Raw genomic sequence first — 24,917 nt, forward strand, 5'->3', positions numbered from 1 at the left:
CACACACACACACACACACACACACAGATATAGCCGCAAAGAAACTTGTGCATTGCAGCAGAAACTTCATCAAATCCAAGCTAATCACACTTTGATTTGCATTTTGTAACCAAGAGGAGTGAACTTTTTCAAGCAAAAAGCGCATCTCCAAATGCAGAGAAGAGAGAGAGAGAGAGACAGACAGAGGGAGAAAGAGAGAGGGATAAATAGGAGAAAGGGGAAGAGAGTGAGAGAGAGCACTTAACTCTAAGCGTTGCCTAGACATTGATGAATGAAGTCCGCCCCATTCCCCACCATTCAGCAGCCCGCTTGTAATTATGCTAATGAGATGTCTTCAGTGAAGGGAAGAAAGAAGAAGGAAATAAACTTGGCTGCTTTTGCCACTTGAGTTAAATGCAATTAATTATATTTTTTAGCCACTAAGCCCTTTACAGAGTTAATTAATACAATATGGATAGATAGATAGTAGGTACATATAATAGTTAGTAACATAGATTAAACATGTATAGTAATAAGCATATTTCATACATCAATATATTATCCACGATTAGGCTACAGAATAATCTAAAAGTTAGTCCAAAAATGGTTGCTTCCAAAATTCCAAGAGAATTTTGAACTATCTTTAAGATCATGATTTATATAGTTAACAAAGTGGATAACAAAAGATTCATCGAATAATCGAGTTTTAAGTAATGTATTTGTTTCTGTGTCTTCTTTTTCTTCTCTTTAGAACTCTGTGTGTTCGTAACCATTGTTATCATAGATTTCCAAATTTGCACGATTATTGAAACTAACTTTTTTCGCCGTTGTCGTCGTCGTCGCCATCGGCGTCATCATCATGGGCGGACGTTTTCCTGTTTTCGGTGTTGGTGTACCACCCGGCATGGCTGCTGCATTCATTTTTGCCTCTGAACGACGCATTTGAAAGAGTTTCATAGACTTTCGATTCAATGCCAAATTCTTAAGATTCAGTTCATCTTCGCCAAAGAAACGCCTCTCGAAATTCATAACCAAATTGCTATAATCAGTTTGTTGTCGATTTCGTGTTGCATGCAAGCGATAAATAGTCTGACGTCGAACTAAACTCTCACGATGTTCACCATCATCTTGCTGATGAGGATGATGATGATCACTATCCATTAGGATTTCAGAATAATTTGGCTCATCCTCTTCATCATCAAGTCTTCTGGGTCGTTGCAATCGTCGTGCTATATTCACTGCACTACCCTTTAGCTCGAGTACGGCATCTTCGTCACTGAATTTTCCACTCGAACGGAACCAATCGATTTGTGTTGTTGCCAACAACTGTGACATGGTGGCAAATCGATGAAAAAACATTGCCACAAATTGTATAATCAATATAAAGCCAAAAAATATGACAAACAGTAAACCAATCGGATCCAATTCCTTATATTGACGATAGATACCAACTTGCAAATTATCACGATCAAATGTAACAAAATCTGTAGGATCTATGGGCCATTCCAGATGTAAGAATTCTTTTTTCAATTGCAAAAGGAATACAATTAAAACAAATATGGCATTGATCATAAGAAATGCAAAGGCAATTAGATTACGTAAATCTTTTAGACCATCGGCCATGGCTTGTTTTTGTTCTTTACTCAATTCGAGTGGTTTCAAATACTCTTTGATTAAGTCACGCCAAAATCTTTGCTCAATTAGTGATATTTCACCCAATTCGGAATTAATTAGTAATGGATCATTTAACCAGCCTGGTTGATAAAGTTCAGAATCTTCTGTTCTTCTGCCATCTCCACCAGCATTATCATCTTTAACAACTGGCGCTTCTCTGGTGCCCCAGCTAACATCGTTCATATTGAAAACGGAATAGAACATAAGCAGCATATACATTGAGGGTATGGTTATATAATAGATAACACCACAAAGTAAGGCCCAAAACTCTTGCGGATGCACAAGACCTGCAATAAGGCAACATTTCATTTAAAAATCGAATTTTCGGTCACCTAAACTCATTAAAAAACTCACCAGCTATGGTAATCTGTACGGCAACAAGTAGGAAGAATAATGAGGCTGGAGCTAAAGGTCCATCTTCCAACATCTGGACTATAATACCTATCAATACCGCCATCATAACTAAACAGTAAATGGCACTTATAACAAATGCCAAGAGTAATTGATACTTTTGTTTCAAATAAACGCAACTCAGAATGAAGAATAACAAGGGAAAGAAATTCCATAGAAATGCTGTCCATATATCAATGGTAAAAACGGCCACAAGAGCTCCAACCATCATTAGAAATATGGTGCCAGGACCGAGAACAGTGCCAACCATAAGCATACTTTGATACCACATATATAAAGTGGATATGGAATTATTCCTCTTCACCACCTTATCGGCATCGGCCAGGATATCGAAAATATTTGCTATAGTCGATGGTACCCAACGACGACGTTGATTATAGAACTCATTGAAGTACTCCGGCGAATGGGTATAAGCATCGGAGGCGGCACAATACTCAACCCGAGAGCCCTGCTTTAGCAATAGGGTGCATAGCCAACGATCTTCACCCTGATCATATTGGACCATTTTCATAGGTTCGGCACTCACAAGCGTATAACGTTTCATAACACTATTCTCCATTAGGGCACTAGCCCGAAAGAGACTGAAACAACCGGGACTGCAAAGAACACAGCCGATAACATGTTCGGTGGCCTTTTGCAACCAATGACCGATGGCATATTCGAAACGTTGATACCACACCATGGGACCACGGCCAACAGGATGTATACGTCCGCAGGCGGCACCTAATTCATCGACAGCCTTCATTCGATCAATAAGCAAATGTACAGCACGTGGCTGAAAGTCAATATCTCCGTCTAGTGCCAAAAGGAATGTATTCTCGGCAATTACTGCCTTGCGGCGTGGTGAGAAATGTTCCGTTTCCATAATGCGATAGCCAAGTAGATAATACATATACATGACCTGCGACCAGCGTTTCTTGTGACGTATTTTATCCTTATTCTTCAGATGGGCAACCATTTTTGTACGTCCCGGCAGGGTCCAAACCAAGCGTCCACCATATGGAGTTTCAATTTTCAATGGCGGTTTAATTCTAATATTCACACCATAGACCTCAAATGCCGCCTTATCTAGGGTCTTGGTTAGGGTCTTTACATACTCGTTAACTGGGGGATTTCGTTTATTCTGGCAATAGCGTTCATCCAGCACAAAAGCGTCATCAAAGAATATGTTGGCTGTGCAGAAGAAAAAACCAAAGACAAAAAAAAGCCACATTAATATGTATTCAAGTCGTAAACTTGCTACAGATTTTTTGGCCTTTCGCCATTTTGGCATACGATAAAGTCACAAAAAGAAAAAATCCCACAATCCCAGTTGCATAAATTTTAAATCTGACACTTTTTTTCTTCATTACATTCAAGTAAAATAATATCTAAATGACGTATATTCAATATGCCTTACGAAATCAATTTAATATTCTTAGCATTTGTTTTTGCTCGTAGCTAAAATACATATTTGAATTGATTTCAAACCAATTTGTAGTAAGCAAAAATAATAGAAGAATATAAACCGTTTTTCCTTCTGTTTTTCTTTGGCTTGGGAGATGTTTTTTGAGATCTGCAAATTACTTTGAAAAAGTGTCTAAAATCTCTTCTTTAGTTGTTTTTGATGTTAAATAAATAAATTTACCTTGACTAACTGACCATTTAATGTTTTTTTTTTTTTTTTTTTTTTTTGCTCGAAATGTATTCCAAGCCAATAAAAAGAAAACTTTGATCAAAAACTAGAAAACTGCTCTATGTGAAAAATTCTTAGGTATGCAAAATGATTTCAAAGTCCTTGCGAAATATTTGTTTTATGCATTTGTTGGCTGCTAGCTGCTGCTGTTGATGGTGAAAATGTATGCAAAAAATAAATAAAAAGAAAAAAAAGCAAACTTTATGCAAATCATAAAAGTAAAGCAAAAATATTGTAAAATATTGTAAAATACTTCAACAGACTTGATGCTGCTGGTAGTGCTGGTGGCACTTGACATACTTTCCAATTCATAGTATTCATCATCCGCTTTGCCGCCATTTAGATGCGTTTTTGCCATTCGACGTGCGCATTGGTCCTCATCCAAGCGTATAATTGATTTGAGGAATTCCATCATTTCCTCTTCGGTTTCATGCCACATTGTGGCACAGACAATCAATTGTGGAATTTTATCCTCCTCCTGTATATCTCGGCTGGCATTTATGTCGCTGGCCAAAGCCAATACTGGATCACGTGGTGTGGTTAGGTCGCTCTGTGTATACAACAAAATATAACAAAATTTTGAATTAAACAAAAAAAAAAAAAAAAAAAAAAAAAACATAAGAATTTAATGCACTTGTTGATTTTAAGTTTTTTTTCTCTCTATTTCTTCACCAATATCATTTATGTATGTGTGCAAGTGTGTGCGCTAAGGCGGGAGCAATAGATGGAGCATAAAAGTGAGGAAGGGCAGAGAACTAAAGCAGCAGCCAAAGTTAACAAAACGAAGATTAAATAAACTGAGCTGCTTTTTGTACAAGACTCTCGTCTCTTGCACTTACCACTAACATTGACAGCTCTCACAAATATATATGTATGTACATATAAATGTATAAAGAGCAGACGGTAATTAGTTTTAATTAGTTTTTAATAAATATTAGGTATTTATTTTATCTAAAATGTGTGTTGATATCGTTGCGCAATCGCAGAAAAAAAAACAACACATGAAAGTGCATGGAAAGAAGAAGTAGATAAAAGGAGAGAGATTCTCTTACTTTAACGGCTCACCATTAACACAAACAGTTCTCCCACTCTCCCGCTTAGCTAACAGCGAATTTCCGCGAAATTCACAAAAAAAAATGGCCACTGTTAATTAACATTACATTTCCGGTCATTAATGGCTCCTAACTAAATGTTAATTAACATTACATAAGATTACTCTCTCCATTTTCGCTTGCGCAACATGTTTAACATTTTCCTTCTTAAAATGCGCATGTGCGTATTTCACAATTAATAATCACTAATAAGTTCTCAATACACATCGCACAGGATGAAAATATAAAAATCTTGACTTTGTAGAAGCAGAAAAATTAACCGTTTTCAAGTGAATGCGCAAATGTGAAGGAGGCGTAAAAGAAGTGAAATAGTGAAAGCAAGCCTCAAAAAAATGTGTTTTTTTTCTAGTGTGTGTACAAATATCGCTGCGCAGTGGCGCATGAAAAGGGAAGAGACAAAAAGTGAAAGCTAATGTCAAATATTTATGTGTGTGTGTGTGTAGTGTTAAGTTATTTTTGTGAGAGAACGACTCTTCTTATACATCAACTGTATAAGAAAAAAAGGTAAGCGCTAGGCTAAAGGTAAAAACATAATATGTGATTATTGAAACCAAAATGCACAGCCAATAACTAAATGGTTTTTTTCCCCCTGCCCACTGCCCTTTAAACTTTTATCATACAAAAAACTAATATGTGTAGAAGAGATAGAAACAATTTCGTCTTAAGAAGATGGCGCTGACGTCATCGTGAAGCATTGAACATTATTAGAAAAAGAAAATGGAGAAAGAGAGTTAAACGAACTTCTAATTTATGTTTCCGAACAATAAATAATTTAATAATTTTATTATTTTACGAAATGGTAAAAAACGAGGAAGGAAAAAGAAGCCGACTAAGAAATTTAATTATTTTTCTTTTAATATTATAGTGCAGAATATACTACGGCCACTGAGAATTGATTCTCCGATGAAAAAAATGCTTTTCATTTGTGTTTTTTTTTTCTTTTAAAATCAACATGTCTGTCAATTTATGTTATTAATTGTGAGAAGAAAGAGGGGGATAAGGAGGGGGATTTGTAAGTATGTTTATTTTTTTGTGTAAATAGTGAAGAGGGGTTGGCTTTTGGAAAATCCAAATTCTGTTCAAGCCGTTTACCGCCAAATTACATTACGACCTTTGTCAATGCTCGTAAAGCAATGCCAATGCCATTCTAATTTATTCTTTTAAAAATCAACCTAAATTTTAATTACTTTAATGTCTTTATGTTGGCCCTTTTGGGCTTTATATATGTATACAACTGTACCCACTTTTAATTAAGTTTACACCCACGTAAATACACACACACACACGCACTCGCACATACTCATACGCATACGCATACGCATACGAAGAGAAACGCAAACATTTCCTGAACTTTGCAGTTTCCCCGTCATTTAACTTAATTACATTGCTGCCCTGACATTTGAAGCAACGCAAACGCACATCATCCAGCCAGGCAGAATGTACCGAAAATAGTCAAAAAGTTCCTTTCGTAATAGAGATAGAGACGGAGAAGGACTAGGAGGAGTAGGCGAAATGGTAGTGTCGTCGACGCAAGGAAACTTGTCGCTATGATTGATGTTAACGCCTGATTACAATAATTCATTAACACAAACTTCTCCACAATCTCTGCATAATGAGGTTGAAAGTGAAGGATGAGTAACTTACTCACCTTTATGGTTAAATACTCATCACTCCAATCGACAATACGTCGATTCATGATGGCACACTGATCCACAAGTAAACCACAATACCATGGGCATACAAATAACTTTTCAGTTTTGGCATTTCTATCATTTTTCGGTAGCCAAATGTGCAGGCAAATCCAAATCTGTGATAGCCACCACAATGGCCATATCCACAGAGCATATTGGAGACAACGTGCACCCAATTCATCGAGATTCTCAGCCAAAGGTCGCAATGTTAGATAGTCGGGCATTATACGATGCAATGCGCAGGCATCCGCAGCACGAAGCTGGGCCAAAAATGTGGCCAAAGCCACAGTTATTGGCATTGAGAGCGTTAAAGGCAGGGCGTAGCTGAACTCTTGTATCTTAATTTTGCAAGCGAATTTACAAAATATGTGACACAAATAGGCGGAGCCAATCTGCAGGAGTAGAGCATAGATAATGGCATTCGGATTGGATTGAATCGTATGTTGTGACACTTTGCTGACAAAGACATTGCTGCTTCCATTTGCGGCTATATCGTGCTGGGTATTGGTTTGCTAACGAACAAAACCAGAAACAACAACAAATTAAAGGTGTGAAAGCCTCAATTCAAATGTCACTATGTTTACTTACCACTATGGTTATTGAATGCGTTTGCCAGGCATCGAGAAATAGACTAAAATACTCGGTAAATCTCTGACCATTTAAAAGAAATGCCATCAAGGCAAAAACCACAATTTTCAGGGGTGACAAATATAGATATAATTGATAACGAGAACGAGTGCATCGAATGGTACGAATAATATAGGCTAAAAAGTAAGATATATACAGTATACAGTAAGAAGTGACAGGTGATATCAAATCGAAGAATGACTCACCGATTGCATCATGTGTATTGGCATAATTCTCCCACCAACGAAACGATACAAGAAGCAATGGAATGACCAATAATTGCAACTCCAATTGCTCAGACATTGATGGCCAGATTAGAAAGACACTTCCCTGTGAGACCATGGCCAAAATTGAGATGCCATAGCCGAGCATATCCATTGATTTCCATTGCAGACGTGTTCCTGTCAGCAAATCTGTGTGTGGGTGTGGGTGTGTTGGGTGAGTGTGAAATGGCAATCAATTTAATTGCTGTCAGATAAGATGGAGGATGGAGGAAGGCTATGGCTATGGCTATGGCGAGATAGAATGTTCTTGTGGTTGTTGTACTCACTGAGTATACCGGGTATAAAGGATACACAGCATCCAAGCATTGCACCGCGCGTCATATCCAATTGGGGCAAAACAATAAAGGTGAGCAGGGCCAGACCGGCAACATGAAACAGTTCAAAGAGTGTGACCTACACAAGAGCAACAAGCATATAGAGAAGGACGATTGGAAATATAGAGCAAAGTATAAGGGACCTGCACAGGCTTTGGGCTCATCAATCTCTTTTCTTTTCCTTTTGCTTTTCTTTTTTTTTTTTTGTTGTTGTTGTACATACCAGCGTCATTTCGAGACCAGTGGGTCGTTGCTCTCGCTTAAAAATGCATATGCGCAACGAGCGCAAGAATGTAAAGACTTCTGGTGCAGCAAAGGCAAAGATCAAGGCCCAAACCCATGCAATTTGCTCCTGTTTACTGCTAATCGCCGTCAAATCGCCATTAAGTAATACTTGCATATGTCCAAAAGAGATTTATTAAACTAAAACATATACATATGTATGTTGTGTGTTATCTATAACCTTCAACTTACAATATTTGCTGCACACTTGCACCTTTTGACTGACGCTATTCGTGGAGGCCGTATTCCCAATCATATACAGATAAAGCAACTTGGCTAATACACTTGATATCAGTACGATGGCAAAGACCAAGAGATAAACAAAGACTTTGAACAATTTAAGACAAAATTGCAATTTCTTCCAATCGGCATCGCTTCCGCTACGATTTTTCTCCGGTGGATCGACAAAAAGATTCCACATGCGCAATTTTCTAAAAATAGTAATCCAATATTTTAAGTTCCTTTTTTTTCTTTCTTTTTACTAATTTTTGGGTTGAATACCAACCGATTGCGTTGATTATAATCACTTTCATAGTCACCACTGACACCGCCGACACCGCTCATGTCTGTCAAGAAGTAAAATTTATTTACAACTAAATAAATTTAATAGCAAGCGCGGCCAGGCACTTAGCCGATTGTTTGCCAATTGGTGTATTGGTGGTTCCGAAGATAACAAGCCTTGTGCTTGAACTTCCTTTAACTGCGACGATATCAAGAAAACATTGTGGCAGTGCGTAAGTTGACAAGCATGTCAACAAGTCAACTCATCGACAATTCTATATCAATTGCAATTAAAGAATCAAAGAAAATGCCATACGATAAATAAATATATCTATAAATATGTGCTAGTGCATTTGGGCTTTCTTTTATCAGGCTAGAGCTAGGCCAACGTTGTTAGATGGCACATTTTGAAGTGGTGCATATATATACACCTATGTCGTATATATACTTTTTTGTTTTCTCGGAAGTTAGCTTTAAATTATAGTTGATTACTACAAAAACCACTTAACCGCACTTGGTCGTTTAATTAAATATCTATATATGTATGTATCAGTATAATGATGACAAATAATTCAGAATCGTCGGACCTCAAGCATAGCATACATTTAGGCAGCAGTATGATATGTTAACATTCGATAACGATAACATTTCATCATTATCGTTTTGCTGCCAATTTAAAGATTTAAAAGTCTTTTCCTTATACACTCGCTTAAACACATTTTTTATATAAAATAGAATGGACATTAATAAACTAACTTATTACGAAATAAATGAGAAATTAAAAAAAAGGACAAAAATTACATATTAAAATTTACAAAAATAAAATCAACAAAATGCGTAGGTTTGGTACTTAAATGCTAATAAAAACAATTTGCTTTCTAGTATAGTTTTCTTGGGCCCTCGTCTTGGGCCTGCTGCTCCTCATCACCCGTTCCGCCTCCTGCCCCGACTCCTCCTCCTCTTGTGTGCCTTTTGCGATTCAAATCGCGTGCCTCCTCCATTGTGGTGGGCAGAACTTTGTCAGCCGTCTCGGGAAATCCCAATGTAAAGAAACCACTTATCAATGCAAATGTGGCAAATAGAATTTGTGGCGCATAAATATAATATTTGGCCAATAAAGGAGTTTGTGGTGCCAACATGGAACCAATGCGTCCCACCATCGAGCACATGGACAATAAACTATTGCGCACATTAGTGGGAAAAATTTCCGAAGTGAAAAAGTATAAAATTTGAAAACTGCATGTAATGGCCAATTTGCCAATGAGAAATAGAGTCAAAGATCCAGCATAGTTATCTGAAAAAAGAGAACAGATTGGATTTTACTTAATCTCTTTCTCTCTGTCCATCTCTTTCTCTCACCTGGATCAATTGCCGCTGATGCTCCCATGCAGACGGCACAAACCAACATAGAGGCACAAAGGGAATATCTACGCCCGAAACGGTCCATAATAATGAGGGGCAAAAGTAAACCCGGTATCTGAATGAAACCATTCAACATGAAATTCGTATACTTATTTCCACCCAAATTAACTGAATTCAAACTCAAACCAAGCGCAATTAGAGTGTGAGTGAACCAGCAAAGGCAACAATTGGCAATGCGTAGCAAAAAGAAACGAATGGCCTTCATAATGGGATATTGACTCTCATTCGCTTGACGCAATTTCTGACGATTATTGGCCAACAGCTCATCCAATTGCTCTTCGGGTAGGGAACGTTTGTTGCAACGGGCGGCACGTCTCAAGACAGAAGCTGCTTTTTGTTCTGCTCCCTGGCTAAGAAGCCAACGGACACTTTCCGGTAGAATCCATAGGAATAATAACTGCAAGATCGCCGGTGCATACAATGCCCTCAGAAGCCAACGCCAATGTTGCAACTGTGACGCCAAGAAACCCAAAAATGCCTCACCCAGCGAATAGAAAATTGTGATAATTGTTGCAGCGGCCACACGACGTTTCGGACCCACCAGCTCAATGGCCAACAAAAAAGCGGTTGGAAATAAAGTGCTACCCACGGCCATGTCAAGAAATTCAAAGGACAGGAACATGTAATAATTGGTCGAAAGGGATCGTATGACACCCATTAAAGCACTTAAAGCTCCTCCAATGGCCAACATGGTGCGTCGTCCGTATCTAAAAACGAAACCAAAAACGATGAGCCACACTCTCACATGAAAGCCAATTCAATGTTATACTAACCTATCGGCAAAATAACCACCAATTGGTATCCCAACAAATTGTCCCACATTGTTGATGGTTCCAACCATCGAAAGCATCCATTCATCTTTGCAAAATATGTCAAACTAACCAGAGAGAGAGAGAGAGAGAGAAACCAAAATTAGCCAACAAATTAGTCTACTATTACATAAATCTTTACCTCTGTCGATATAGTGCGCTCCTCATCACGAAATTTGTAACCATTGCTGCAACTTTGTGTTGCAGTTCTATTAAAATATTCTGCCGAACAAAATTCACCCGATGTTTCAGTTATATTTTCCACATACTGATGACATGAATCCCATGCAGAATTCTGATATGGTATAGTAAAATTAAGCCATGATTCCTCATACAAACTACTTGGACTATCACATTGTGTTATATTGCATCTGAATTCAAACGAAAGTTGAAAATTGAAGTGAGTTTTGCACAATGAGATTTCGTTAGATGCCACTCACCTTTGTACCACTGTACTAGCCGTAAATACATAAGAAATTGAAAAGAAAGCATTGAAAACCATGGGAATACACAATAAGATATAGTTAATGATCTGATATCGTCCAAATTGGCCAATACGCACAAGAATGGCATCCAGAGAGTTCTCATCATCATCATCATCAAGTTGACGATCATCTGCCTGTTGCTCCTCGGTCTGTCTCATATGATGACCATTTGAGGGCGTAAAATTTTCCCCTGTCGCCGTTCCTGCTTTGTGGTTGGTCATTTTTAATAATTTTTCTCGAGCACGTGTTTGAATGCACTTTTTTATTATTTTTTGTTACGTTCGGTGGGTTAACCGAGTGGAGCGAAAGCAAAACACGTATTTTTTCTCACGCTCACGCCGCCGGTTCACGTTATACTAAATTTATAAATTATTTGTGTGTGTTTTCGTTTTCGTTTCGAAAAAAAAAAAGACCAGAGGGCCGGGACTAAACATACTGTATACCCTTGCAAGATTTTTTTTATTAATCTTTTTGTCAACGAGAAAAAAGAGTTTATATAAAAAATCCAATGTTTGCAAAAGAACAGCCTTCAAGGTTACGCTGAAGCAATCTGGCGCATTTAGCATGCCATTTTATCGTTCGTTTATATGTCAGCTATATAATTTAGTTATCCGATTTTGATCAAATTTGTATTAAACTGACAAATATTAATTTTTATGAAAATCACATCAAAAGTAACTAACTTATTGATAAAAGTCTCAGTTTCGAATGTGAGTTTCAACGAATATACCCTTCTTGCAAGGGTATACAAAATGTTCTTAAAGTTATTTTTATAATGGGCCAAACGGCGGTGGCGTCGTTGCTACTGCTGGAACGAAACGAAACGATACGGCACGGCACTTCGTCGTCGTCGTCTCGTTGGGGGAAAGGCAGCCCATTGACTGACTGAAATCGCCAGCCGACTCGACTATATTTAGTCTATCTGCTTCGCTCTGCTCTTCCGACTGCTGCTCCTCCTTCTCCTTGTCTCCCATAATCAGTGTCTGATATAGTCAGATAGTCTCTCTATAGTGCCCTTATCATCACTTACTGTATACATACATACGTAGTTGAAAGCCAAGTAACAATTTTTTTTCGGGTTTTAATCTTTTTACGTTTCAACAACTGGTTTTATTTTTGTTTTGTTTTTGTTTCTCGTTTTATTAGCTTGTAGTATTAGCTTATTGAATGACTTGGCAATACACATACATATATTGATTGGTTATCAAATTCGGATGGTTGATGGATTGGATAGATGAAGGGTAAATTATGTTTGTCAATTCGATACATAAGTAGCCCAAAAAGAGCTGTTTCTCTTGTCTCTCTGTTTGTCTACTGACTGATTACTGAGTGTGTGTGTGTGTGAGTTTTCCGCTCCCCCCTTCTTTATTCTTTCCTTATCTCTTACACTATTTGCACAATGTCAATGACTTTGGCTCCACTTGAAGTTTACATTACAATTTTCAAGATTAAGTTGAATAAATTATGTGAGAAAAACTGAAACCAAAAAATAAAACAGACAAAAATTGCATTTGATTAACCATTTTACAGGGTAAATGGGGGCAGGGGCTGCAATTGGGTATGTGGGGTCAATTAATCAATGATTTGTCATGAAAACAAATGAAAATGCTGAATGAATTCATAAATTATTTACCTTTTAGAAATAAAATAGTGACGCGTTTAGTAGTAATTGAAATAACATAAATCACTGGCAATTCGGAATGCTAAAACTAATAATAAATACAGTTCTATTGATATGATCAATATGTATTGATAAGAACAGATGAACCTAACCTAACCTAGATAATAAATTCTAATCATTACCAACTGTGAATGTCCCAATTGTGATTAAAACTTTTTTCAAGTAAAACATTTCAGAAAAAAAGAAGAGAAAACCAAAAGAAATCACAAAATCAAAGATAAAGATAAATCATATTTATTTGTTTAAAACAAGAGTTTAAAGAAATAAGTTATTTTAATTGTGTTATTTATTGATATTCAGATTTATTTCATATTTATATAGGAGAAAACTAGTTTTTAGAATAGGGGTGAATTTCAATACAATCGATTGTCCCTATAGATATGTATATATTTTTAACTAGTCTATAATATCTATAGTTGGAAATAAACTTAACTACTTTCTGAACTCTTGAAATTGTTTTTAAAAATTCATCAGATTCTGTATAAATTTATGAATGAATTAAAATTTCTACATTTGCTCATACATATGTATATAGAAATGTATCAGTTCTAATCAGTAATTTGATTTAACTCTGTAGGGTTAGGTGTTACAAAATTTCTTTACAATAATAAAGCAAACAAAATAATGTTAATAATGATAATAAATTTACGTTTCAAGTGTAAATCAAAAATTGTTCTTAATCAAAAACCAAAAGTCATTCATAAATTGTGTTACTATGCCAAAGAATTTTGAAAAGCAAAATAAAAAAAATAAAAAACCAAACTGATAACAAACTAAAACCTACTGCTTCTTATCTTTTGTAAAATTTCCAAATTTCCTATTTTAAGTCTGGCACAAAATTTCAACATTTGCTGTAACAAAAACGTTTTAAAGAAAAATAAACGAATTTCCCTGTTTTAGTTTTCAATTTAAAAGGTTCAGTGAAGGATTGCTCACTGAGGACGTGTAGGATTCAGTTCTTCAAGAACAATATTTTAGCTCTTAAACTTCAATTTCAAGCTAAGTTCAAAAAATTATAATCAAGATTATATTTGCTTTAAAAGTTTTGTAATTTTAGTTGTTGGTTGATTTATTAAAATTACTTGATTACTTCAACGACTTACTGGTTGGGCAATGAAAATTATTGAAAATTATATGAGAGACCGATAACTTGGAGGTGTCCAGACTGCCTGGAGACCCTCAGGGCAAAAAAAAACTATCCCATTCTAAAATTAAAAATTACATTCCCCGAATATCTACCCGTAGATTCGTTACTAAAAGAGCTAAACTGATTAAACTTTCTAAGGATGACTGAAATTTTATAGAATTTTTAATTTTATATAAAGAATGTAAAAAATAAAGGTAAACATATTTCTTAAACAACAAAATTTGTTGAACTTTATTAACTCTTAGTTATTTGTTACAATACAAAATTGATACCCTACGATATTTTTGAGTCAACTAGTAGAATTCTGAAAATGATCTGTGGATGGAAAAAAACAAGCTTTATTTGGCTTAATTAGCACAAAACGACAATGTAATTTGATGATTGAGTGAGCCACTTTAGCAACCTTCTTCCCATAGTAGAATGTACATATATTGGAATCATTTTGTGTTTCAATTGACAAATTGATAGAGAATTACTTATGTATATACGTATAAACATCTTAATTTGATTGTTCATGTGTCTATAGTACATACAATATAAGTGTATGCTTATCACTTAATGCAAGCTCTCTCTCAGCCACTGTGGCGGGCGATTACTAATAATATTTACAATTCGATAATGATTTTACCGACGATATTTAATTAGACGACACTTTTTGTTTGCTTTTCCGTGATTGTGGGTTTATTGCTTTTATTGTTGTGGTTGCTGTTGTTGTTGTTGCTGTTGTTGGACACACTTCTTCTATCTAATTCACGAGCCTCGGCCAATGTGGTTGGCAATATTTTATTTGCGGTCTCGGGAAAAAGTAAAGTTAAGCTCGAACAGATGAATGCAAATATGGCAAATACCAAATGTGGTCCATATCTATAATAAATAAGCTACAAAAAGACAAAGACAATTAATAATTCTAATTCCTTTGAAGGAGAGAAGGAGACAGAGAGAGAGAGGGAGATGACTAACCAACAGAGGCGTCTGTGGTGCCAACATAGACCCAAAGCGTCCGACCATTGAACAAAATGAAAGTAAACTATTTCGACAATTTGTGGGAAATATTTCTGAAGTAAAGAAATACAAGACCATAAAACTGCCAGTAGAATTCATTTTGGCCAGAAAATATAAACAAGACGCAATCAGTGGGTAATCTGGGAAAAAGACAAAATAAAACCTTTTATTGATGCATTAAAAGAATAATCCTAGTTCTCTCTCACCCTCTTCGAATGCCATCACCATAAGCAAAAAGATCCCACAACTGGACATTAATGAGGTTAAAGCCCATCTTCTGCCAAGTCGATGCATCAGGATTGTTCCAAAGATGATTCCAGGTATTTGCATGAATCCAGTTATGCTAAAATTTTCAAATTTATTGCCACCACTCAAGCTATTCGAATTCAAACTGAGACCCAAGGCCAATAGCGTGTGAATGAACCAAACGAAACAGCATTGAGCTATTCTCCAGCCAAGAGCGTGAAAAATTTGCTGCACCGTATAATGCCCACCAGAAGCAGCCGATTGGGCAACCAGCTGACGATTCGATCTCATCAATTCACTTAAATGTTGTTCCGGCAAAGATTTCCGATTCACACGAGCCGCTTTACGTAAAGTGTTCTTGGCATCCGTTTCCTGCGATTGACTCAGAAGCCAACGAACACTTTCCGGCAGCAGGCAAATGAAGAGCAAGTGCAGCAAAGCTGGAGTATACAAGACACGAAGTAAAATCCGCCAATCTCGTATATATGACGCCAGATAACCCAATCCGGCCTCAGCTAAGCCATAGGTAAGGCTTATGACTGTGGCAGCCACAACACGATGTTTAGGGCCCACCAGCTCAATGGCCATTAGAAAGGCAGTGGGAAATAGAGTACTACCCACGGCCATATCTAAAAACTCCAGACACAGAAAGCTATAATAATTTGGGGCATGAGAACGAGCCAGGCCAGCAAATGCGCTAAGGACTCCAGCCACAACTAGAATGGTCTTGCGGCCATATCTAAAAGGAAGAAATAGTCGAAACGGAACATACAATATAGGAAACTATGTAGCAGTGACTCACCTATCAGCCAGGTAACCACCTAGAGGAATACCCACAAATTGTCCAATATTATTAACCGTGCCTACCATAGAGAGTTGCCAACGATCCGAGCAAAATATGCCAAACTAAAGTAGAAAATTATGAATTTAGTCCCAAACTTGTGTTAACTAATCTTCTCTCCCCTAACTAACCTCACTGGCAATGGTTCGCTCATCTTGGCTAACTTGGTAACCCTCTTCACAGGGTACACGATGCCTGCGATTGAAGTTCTGAGCCAAACATTCAGATTCATTTTGTAATGAAATAATTGTCTTTGCAAAAGCAAAATGCGAACACTGATCCCATGCAGAAGCTGTTCCCATTCCCTTCTCTTGGGGAATTGTGAAATTCAAAAAGGATGCGGAAGTGTAGTAAGTGCTCTCTAGGTTATCGCACTGACTGATGTTGCATCTGCAGAAAGAGAAAGGACAATATAGTATAGAGAGAGAGAAAGAGAGAGATTGATTCTCATCCTGTTTCTCACCTGTGATCCACACTACTGGCCGTAAATATATAGGAAATGGAATAAAATGCATTGCAAACGATTGGTAGACACAGCAAAATATATAGGCAAATTTGATAGCGACCAAATTGGCCAATTCGTATGATAATATCATCCAAATGTGTATCCTCTGCTGTTGTTGTTGTTGTTGCTGTTGGTGTTGGTGTTGATATTTTCTCAACAGGGATCTTCTCCAATTTCATGATGCTAAACTAAGCGCGTTTCTTAATTGACTAACAACCGACTGAACTGACTGAACAATGACTGAAGATGTTTCGCTAGATGTTCCTCAAACATTGCACGAGAGCACCGAGAACAAAAGTGGCGACAGCAACGCCGCCTCTCCATCTGGTCAATTTAAAAGGTTTGGATTAACTAATTGAAATTGAGATAGATACGTGCACTTCGCGTCACTTGAATAGATCCCACTCAAATTTAACCCTGCATTCGTATGAATTTTCATCAACTATACAAAAACAAACACAAAAATGTTTGATAGATACAAATATATGTATCAACTAACTGGCTTATTTTGTCCGATATATTTTCAATACCATTTTTTTTCGTTTAGTAAGTTTGGTATGTCAAAGTGACCAATTTTCATTAGATAGGTGTTTCTATTCAAGTGAACCGGGGTATATCTAGAATTATGTTTGCTGCAGGTGAATAAACTTGATCAATGTCTTGCCTCCCCTTATTATTATAATAATATAATAATTATGATTTCTTTTTGTTTATTGTTGAATGGGAAAAAATATCACTTTATTTAAAGACAAAAGAAAAGATAGAATGTGTTTGTATGTATGTGTGTGTGTGTATATATGTATGTATATAAATCGAGTACAAATATATCTAATGTAAGAATACTAAAGCTTAATTCAAAGTAGATTGTGAATACAGACGAAACAGACAGAGAACTGCAATAGTCGTTGTTGCTCATAGAAATATTGAACCCAATTTGTGTTAGTTTTCTGATAATTATTACTTTAGAACCTAATTTTTTTTTTTGTTTTTGGTGTTTTTGTGTATTTTTCCAATCACTTGTTCTTTGTAATGGGTAATAACTGGTTTAAAACTGGGCATAAACTGCTTTAAAGTGCCAGTGCCACGCCTCCACGAAAAAAAGAGCGGGGGAGAATGAATTTTACTCTTAGATTACAACCTAAATAAATCATGTTCTAAACTGTTGCGTTTTGTGTATCTACTCTTAACTACAGATATATATGTATTTATATATATTCATATTATATATATAAAGGTTTACAAACAACTCTAAAATATATATATGGAATCAATCTTATCAAATTGCAATACGTGATAATTTAGTTTGTGTCTGTATCTGTACGTGTGTGTGGGATAGAGATTAGAGATTATACATGGGATTACTAGTTGCATCGAATAACTGAGTGCCAGTTGACTCGATCATTGATCTTAGTGCGATACTTCGCTGCTTGGCCACAGCTTTGCGTAGCGTCAATTCAAATACATTCTCCTCATCAATATTATCCATGGGTAAATGTTGTCTTTCCCCTCCCTCTTTGTTGGGACCCTTGAATACCAACTCTTCATGTTCATAAAGGACACAAGTTTCAGCAAATTCCTTGGCAAAATATTGCGCTGTATTACGATTTGTGATCACTTCGCTGGGGAAACATTGTAAAAGCTCTTCAAAACTTAATTCCGCCACCAAATGATTAAGAATTTCTACAACAAGATTAAGACAGTTTAAAAAGTATATCAAAAAGATGAGGTGACTGATGTTTCTTACCAGTCAAATGAGCTTTCCAATTCGTTAGTGTTTCTTGCTTGCTGAGAATCTTCCTTAGCAAACTCTCCCAATGTTTAGGTGTAAAGCCACAGGACTGAAAAGATAAAAGAAAACTTAATTAAGATAAAGAAAAATTAAATTTTTAATGATTTTCTCTACCTTTCCATATTGCCATAGATAGGCTGGACAAAAGCTCATCATATAGTTAATGGCCAAATTTTTGGGTAAAATGATAACCAGGAAACTATCAATGCCCATTAGATTTGGTGTCTTTTGTATGAATGCCAGGAATTCGGATATAATTTCACGATCCACCTTACTCGATGCCAAGAGAGATTGAATCTTTAACGTCAGTGTGAGTAGTTCGTTGTGCCAACTAACGAAACGGACTTCAAATTCACCCTCATCCTTGTTTGGATAACTAAAATCAGCCCGCTCAAACGGTGGCAAACGATTCAAGTACTGCGGACGCTCCAAAAGGCATGGAATGGGTCGAATGTACGATTTAATGTGTCTATCGTATTCGTCGCCCTCATCGGTTAACTTGTAATCAGGTATATAGGGCACATAGATTAGCTTACTCGTTGACATGGGATCATTCAATCTCAAATGATTCGGCTTGGGACAGTAGTTAGGAGCCATTCCCACCATATAGGATATGCATTCCATGCGCAAATTAAGAAATTCCTCCCGACTCGATTGTTGTTCGATATCCGCGGATTGTAGATCGGTAATGAGATCAGACAGACATTTCAATCGCCCCATATACATGCGAAAAAGGATCTTTAAACCCTTGAGATTGATTGCCATCTGATCGTCATCGGTTTGTGGATGCGTTAGCGAGGCATTTGAATTACGTTTCTGGAATGGCGATAGCGATTGATGCTCCTGCAATTGATCATAGACAATTCTCTGCTGATGCCTGCTACCATTCAGTGATAGACTTAAAGATCGATCCTCGCACGAACTGGAGAGCGAATGATTATCGGCTTCACTGTGCAGCGATGGAGCTCTCGAGCTGCTGCATTCCTCATCGTAATCATCATCCAATTGTGGGGGTGTCTGTGAGCGGATGTCATGCGTCTGCTGGGAGGCACTAACATCGAAGAGATCATAATAATAGACTTGCAGGATGTTCACAAACACTTTTTGTGAGGTCTGATAACCCTTTTGTCCTATATGCGAGGCTATATAGTTTAGGAATAGCTGAAGTATAACATCCAGACGCAGAGTGTGCTCAATGCACAGGGCATGAATGAAGGCATCGCTAATGGCCTCAATTAGAGCGGGTTGCTCATTGGCCAACAGGATTGTCTCACAGAAATCGGAAAAGGAAACAATGGCATTTGCAGAAGAAGAGTTTGTCGGAGTCAATGGTTTAGTTTTTGCTTGATGATTTCTTCGATGAGTTCGTTTCCCACCGACTCCACCTCGTTGACTACCAATACTGCCAACTCCTGTAGTCCTTGCGGCTTCCTGCTGACGTCTCTGATAAATCACAGTGCTGTCGTCGAAGAGGACATTCTTGTGTCGTATCAAAGCTGTGGCTAGAGTACGACGCGTCGATTTGGCTATCACTTCTTGGGCCAGCAAATAGTTGGACATGCGGCAGGCTGTAACAGCCAATAAAAGTGACTCATCCGGCGATCTGTGAATTTGAAAAAGAGAGAGAGAACAATGATTAATTTGAGTCGAAAAAAAAAGTATGAGGACTTACAACTTGTTCAGGTATTTCAAATAGTTAATCAATTCGCCGCTCATTGCATCAGCCACAACGGGAGAGCTTAACATTATCTGTGGAATATCTCCGGGCGCATGTTTGATGAACATGTTGAGGAATTCGAGTGAAAGCGGAACCTGCTTGTAGCCCTGCTGCAGGACACGAGCTGGTGTGAAAAACGGTTGAACTGTCTGATGAAGAAACGATGATTTCAAGCGATCTGTTCCCAGGCCAAGTAGAAATAGTTTCACTGTATAGATGAGGCCAGTTAGGACAGGAGATTCTTTATCGTCCCGCTGCTCCACCTCCTCCATTTTATAGATCATAAACTGATCAATATAATTCTTATAGATATCCACCAATTGAAGCTGGCACATTTTATAGAAACCTGTGGCCTGTAGATAAACATCCTGTTTGGTAGAACTGCCAAAGAAAATAAACCGATTGAGTCGATTAAGCGGTTATTATATATGGTCATCTTACCGTATGGAGAAATCGGCCAATTTTCGGCAATTGGCCATGAACATCTTACGTAGCTCCTGCTCCCTTTCCATGCCCAATCTTTCGCATTGTAGGGTCAAGCTTAACCTCAGCATGACATGGGCCTCCTCCATGAGATCATAGAAATTTGAACTACTCGCACTACGATAGGATTCGGCTATACCTTCGAGATCTTCTATTATATACTCCACTCGCGGCACTTCTAGATTATACAAAGTCCATTCGTTTACGACATTCGAGGATTGAGCAGCACTTGAACTTCTCAGCAGACTGCTATGCTTTGCCTTAGCTTCAGCCAAAAGTCGTGCGGCTATATTCTTTTTTGTCGTCGTAGCAACAGTCGTCGTTGATGCCGAGGATGCCACTTCACCCATACTCCGACGCTTGTGCAGATCCAGAGCTGCATTTGTAATTAGAACCAATTGCTCTCGATTCACACAGACAAATTGAACATGCATAAAAGCAGCCAGCCCAATGACTGCAATGGGCGAACTAATCTCTGGAGCAGATTCCTCAGGGAAAATGCCACCAATCGATGGATATTCGAAACGATTGTGGAACAGCTTATGACCCAGGCGAGAGGTATGAGTTTCTACCGATTCCGAGGTCACAGCATAGATCACATAGTCATTAATGTGCACCTGAAGGACAGGTGCTGTAAAGCTATAACTGGCAATGGGCTTCTCGTTCTCACTATACCATTTGCCCTGGGCCGAGAACTGATACAGATAACCATCCACACTGCTAGCCAGGAGCAAGCAGTGGCCAATACAACGTTGATGTTGCGACGATTTCAAAGTTCGTCGATTCACATGCTTGAATGTGGTCACAGCACTTGGAATCTGCTGATTACCCATATCATATTCATCTTCCTCTTGATCCTCTGACTGACTTGATCTCTGATAAATTGCCCTCAGATCCATGCAGCGCAATATGTCCAGGACGCGAGATTGTGGCTCCGATGTTTTCATGCATATCTGTAGCAGTTTTCGGATATCATATTGCACAGAGGCATCTTCCAGATGATTGGATCCGGCTATGCCACGCACATTCATGGCCTTGGCCTCGTTGACTAGCTTGATTTTTATTTCACCAGCTCTCTGAGGGCTAATGATGATATCCTGATTATCCTCACTCGATTTATTCTCACTCTGATCCCACTGAGAACGCAAATCCGGCTCGAATTCTCGACCATAGGCACTGTTAACCAGCTTGGCCACATTGAAATCCAAGGGAGATCGTCCAGCCAAAGCGCCTCCGCCGACACCATTTAGTGACTTGGGAGTGCTCGATTGCAGGGAATCACTGTCACAACTCTGTTGACTATGAGTAGAGCTCAATATGCCGCCACCACCGCCAGCTCCAAGGGGACCCCCACTTGTGGGACCACTTGCCTTGCTGGCCAAACTCAAAGATTCCGAGAGGGGTTCATCACCAACACCTCCAACATAATCATTGTCCAAGCAGCTTTCATCTCTCATTTTGGAGGCCAGGGCATCTATCACCTTAAAGGCTACACAATAACGATGACTCAGACAGGCTATCACATTCTCCGCCAAACACAGACGTATGGGCACGAAATTCAATTGGACAAAGAACTTAAAAGGCAGAAAATCGATGAAAGCGAACCTCGGTTGGGTATTCTCATGGACACATTGGGTATATTCATACAAAAAGATTCTATCCCTGCTGCTCACTATGATATTGCCCGATGTCTGACAACACTGCACCAATTCTGGGGGACTTCGCAGTGGCAACTCAATCACATCGATGCTCTCGATTAGCGGTGTCTTTGGTGTTGTCATTGATGCTATCCTTATGGTAATGGGCAGCTCATTGAGACGACTATCGGCGAATTTCCAGAAATTTGCATAGATTCGTACAAACATTTTAGTGTCATCCTCGGAGCAAACTGTATTGCTATTGCTGCTTGAAGTGCAGCTAATTGTCGATGATGAATGCACTGGACTTCCAGCCTGTTCCTTTTCCAATGTGAGAAGATATTTGCCTGGGAAGAAGATAAAAAGGTAAAACACTCAGTTTGGATCTCCAAATATAATCTCTACTGATTCTCTTACCTGACTCACAGTAGATCAATTGAACTACCTCACCCACTGTGGCCAAGGTATGCCTAACGGGCATCCTTTCATCATTTCCACCACCACCACCACCAATTCCATTGGGATCGCCATCAGTTGTAGTTGGCTCCCCATGCTGATGCTGGTCCTCTGCATCCTTGTCCAGATGAGGCGAGTTCTGCTGCTTTCCACCTAGATCATAGATCTCAATAAATTGCTCAGCACTGCTAATGGCAATCCGATTGTTGCCTATCAATGTGGCCGCCAATATCTCGCCATTCAGGGCATAAGTCTGTTGCCTGGCAAAGTTGTAGGCCTGCAGTATCTTTACCATGATGTTGTGGAATCACTATAAGATGACCAAGAAAGGGTGGACCAAAATAAGAGTTTTATTTTTCACACACAAATTTCAAATACAACGCCCCAAAGAGAAGAGTCGTGGTGACTTCATCGCCGGGCGTACTCAGACTGTCTGCTGCCGAATCAGGCAGTAGTCAGTGAGTCTCAGTGAGGAAGATATTCTGAAAATGGTAGTGGGTGAGCTAGACTTGTAAGTTTGTGTGTGTGTGTGTGTGTGCGTGTGTGTGGGGGGGCGGTGTGAAGCACTCAGTCAAGTGGTTGTTGTATGGGCATGTCAACCATTAGCATAATTGTTGTGCCTTTTATGCTAGAGAAAGAGGAAGAGAAAATGGGAGAGGGAATGGAACTAAAGGAGGCGAAAAGAAAGCAGAAAAGTGTTGAGGCAAAGCCAGAGGTCAGGGCTAACTCTGGTCCGTTTTAATACCGTGCATTGACAACTAAAAGTATGCAACGGTAATGAAGTTGGTCTTTTAGTCTGCAACCTCATAATTTTCAATTTCGTGCAGCGAGAAATAAAAGAAGGGTATCTTTTAAGTCGATCTTCACAATTAAAAACTAGTCTGCTTGTAAAGTTATTGTTAAATTAAAAGCAATTAATTTTAATGACACTTCATCTGAGCTAATCATTTCAATTCTAACTATACATATCTTTAAAGGCACTTTGTAAAGTTTCTTGACATGTTTACTACAACTTGTTAACTATAAATAATATCAATAGTGCTAGACCAATCAATCAGTTTGAATTCAAATCGTTATAAACTAAAAATTTTAAACAAAATACAAAATTAAACTGATTGTCTTACTAAAAAAAGATTTTTAGCAAGAATATATATTGAATAATATTTTATACCAAAAAAAAAACTTATTCCAAGCCAAAAAGTATTCGAATTTTAGTCCGCCCTGCTGAAATTCTAGTTGTTGTCCATCATAATGTAAATAGAAAAAGAGGAAATTAGGTCACAACACGCCCTCACAATAAATATCAACTTAAGCCCGGATCTCTTCCCCTTGTTCACCTGTTGGCCCCCCCATCATGGTCTTGAATTGATTGCCTTGGCTGGACTTGGGTTTGGTTTTGTTTTGTTTTTTGGGGTTTTGGTTACATTAGGTTGGATTGGGTTAGGTTACTCCTGACGTGCCTTTGGGTAATTAAGTCATATAAACGCAAAGCAACACACTCACATACATCAATCAGCACCTGAAATGCAAATGACGTCACAAGCCGGCCAAGTGTAATACCACAACCGCCCACAAAACAAAAAAGAAAACAATGGATCGAAGGGGGAACCGGAAATAGAACAAAGTATATATTTTTTTGACCAGTGACCAATAGCCGACAACCGAGAGAGGGCGCGATAGACCGCGATTGGAGGCGGCAAATCAATAATAATCAATTCAAACATAAATAATGCGTTCATTAACCCAAATCAGACGCTTGCATTGAAGGGAGAGGGTGTTGGCTGGGGGGCGATAAATGGGAGAGGAGGTTGCATTTTTGGCAACAACAACAAAAACGAACTCGACAAAAAAATCAATAAATTTTTCGTTTGCCAAAATAATTTTTATATAATAAAATTGGCACTTAGTCTTTTAGATTTTTTTTTTTTTTGTTACTAAAACTTGACTATTAATTAATAAATATTTTTTTTTTAAAATTCAATAACAAAAATTATCAAAATATATTTTGTAGTTTATTTTAATTTTAAAATTAAACACTCACATTCCTAAATTGAACTTGTTATTAGTTCTCAAGTTTTCATTTTAAATACCCGCACATTTTTGATTTTATTTAAAATTTGATTTATTTGTTTATGTTTCTACGGTAC

The 24,917-nt window shown here is 37.9% G+C and overlaps 4 protein-coding genes across 4 annotated transcripts; all 4 read right to left on the reverse strand.

The window, feature by feature from the left end:
- Positions 1 to 428: 428 nt before the first annotated feature.
- On the reverse strand, positions 429 to 8,632 carry LOC6645497 (chitin synthase chs-2). The gene is made up of 10 exons (XM_002068015.4): positions 8,555 to 8,632; positions 8,242 to 8,480; positions 7,991 to 8,160; positions 7,720 to 7,846; positions 7,376 to 7,582; positions 7,131 to 7,306; positions 6,500 to 7,054; positions 4,040 to 4,289; positions 2,008 to 3,237; positions 429 to 1,940 (listed from the first exon to the last, which is right to left on the reverse strand). The coding sequence occupies exons 1-10, from the start codon at positions 8,611 to 8,613 to the stop codon at positions 727 to 729; spliced, it is 4,227 nt and encodes a 1,408-aa protein (XP_002068051.3). The 5' UTR covers positions 8,614 to 8,632; the 3' UTR covers positions 429 to 726.
- Positions 8,633 to 9,347: 715 nt separating this feature from the next.
- On the reverse strand, positions 9,348 to 12,139 carry LOC6645353 (organic cation transporter protein). The gene is made up of 5 exons (XM_047011868.1): positions 11,222 to 12,139; positions 10,924 to 11,152; positions 10,746 to 10,849; positions 9,910 to 10,679; positions 9,348 to 9,844 (listed from the first exon to the last, which is right to left on the reverse strand). The coding sequence occupies exons 1-5, from the start codon at positions 11,485 to 11,487 to the stop codon at positions 9,429 to 9,431; spliced, it is 1,785 nt and encodes a 594-aa protein (XP_046867824.1). The 5' UTR covers positions 11,488 to 12,139; the 3' UTR covers positions 9,348 to 9,428.
- A 2,271-nt stretch (positions 12,140 to 14,410) lies between these two features.
- LOC6645354 (organic cation transporter protein) lies at positions 14,411 to 17,048 on the reverse strand. Its single transcript, XM_023177463.2, has 6 exons — positions 16,647 to 17,048; positions 16,315 to 16,573; positions 16,145 to 16,248; positions 15,303 to 16,081; positions 15,055 to 15,236; positions 14,411 to 14,972 (listed from the first exon to the last, which is right to left on the reverse strand). The coding sequence occupies exons 1-6, from the start codon at positions 16,865 to 16,867 to the stop codon at positions 14,736 to 14,738; spliced, it is 1,782 nt and encodes a 593-aa protein (XP_023033231.1). The 5' UTR covers positions 16,868 to 17,048; the 3' UTR covers positions 14,411 to 14,735.
- An 807-nt stretch (positions 17,049 to 17,855) lies between these two features.
- LOC6645355 lies at positions 17,856 to 24,867 on the reverse strand. Its single transcript, XM_002068018.4, has 7 exons — positions 24,812 to 24,867; positions 22,732 to 23,080; positions 20,636 to 22,661; positions 20,150 to 20,575; positions 18,592 to 20,080; positions 18,433 to 18,526; positions 17,856 to 18,368 (listed from the first exon to the last, which is right to left on the reverse strand). The coding sequence occupies exons 2-7, from the start codon at positions 23,063 to 23,065 to the stop codon at positions 18,028 to 18,030; spliced, it is 4,710 nt and encodes a 1,569-aa protein (XP_002068054.1). The 5' UTR covers positions 23,066 to 23,080; positions 24,812 to 24,867; the 3' UTR covers positions 17,856 to 18,027.
- Positions 24,868 to 24,917: the final 50 nt, after the last annotated feature.

The sequence above is a fragment of the Drosophila willistoni genome (genome assembly GCF_018902025.1).
Source record: "Drosophila willistoni isolate 14030-0811.24 chromosome XR unlocalized genomic scaffold, UCI_dwil_1.1 Seg143, whole genome shotgun sequence".
NCBI classification, from domain to species: Eukaryota; Metazoa; Arthropoda; class Insecta; order Diptera; family Drosophilidae; genus Drosophila; species Drosophila willistoni.

Bases quoted from the DNA above. Each gene is read 5' to 3' on its own strand.
- LOC6645497 (XM_002068015.4), bottom strand. From the start codon at position 8,613: ATGAGCGGTGTCGGCGGTGTCAGTGGTGACTATGAAAGTGATTATAAT. The intron at 8,161-8,241 runs GTAAGTTGAAGG...GACATATGCAAG, and splicing joins GCAAGTGTGCAGCAAATATT to TATTACTTAATGGCGATTTG. The intron at 4,290-6,499 runs GTGAGTAAGTTA...TTGTATACACAG, and splicing joins ATGAGTATTTAACCATAAAG to AGCGACCTAACCACACCACG.
- LOC6645354 (XM_023177463.2), bottom strand. From the start codon at position 16,867: ATGAAATTGGAGAAGATCCCTGTTGAGAAAATATCAACACCAACACCA. The intron at 16,574-16,646 runs GTGAGAAACAGG...CTCTTTCTGCAG, and splicing joins GCCAGTAGTGTGGATCACAG to ATGCAACATCAGTCAGTGCG. The intron at 16,082-16,144 runs GTGAGTCACTGC...TCTTCCTTTTAG, and splicing joins GGTGGTTACCTGGCTGATAG to ATATGGCCGCAAGACCATTC.
- LOC6645353 (XM_047011868.1), bottom strand. From the start codon at position 11,487: ATGACCAACCACAAAGCAGGAACGGCGACAGGGGAAAATTTTACGCCC. The intron at 10,850-10,923 runs GTAAAGATTTAT...CTCTCTGGTTAG, and splicing joins AGCGCACTATATCGACAGAG to TTTGACATATTTTGCAAAGA. The intron at 9,845-9,909 runs GTGAGAGAAAGA...CTCTTTTTTCAG, and splicing joins ATCAGCGGCAATTGATCCAG to ATAACTATGCTGGATCTTTG.
- LOC6645355 (XM_002068018.4), bottom strand. From the start codon at position 23,065: ATGGTAAAGATACTGCAGGCCTACAACTTTGCCAGGCAACAGACTTAT. The intron at 20,081-20,149 runs GTAAGTCCTCAT...TCAAATTCACAG, and splicing joins TTGAAATACCTGAACAAGTT to ATCGCCGGATGAGTCACTTT. The intron at 18,369-18,432 runs GTAAGAAACATC...ATCTTGTTGTAG, and splicing joins TTGGAAAGCTCATTTGACTG to AAATTCTTAATCATTTGGTG.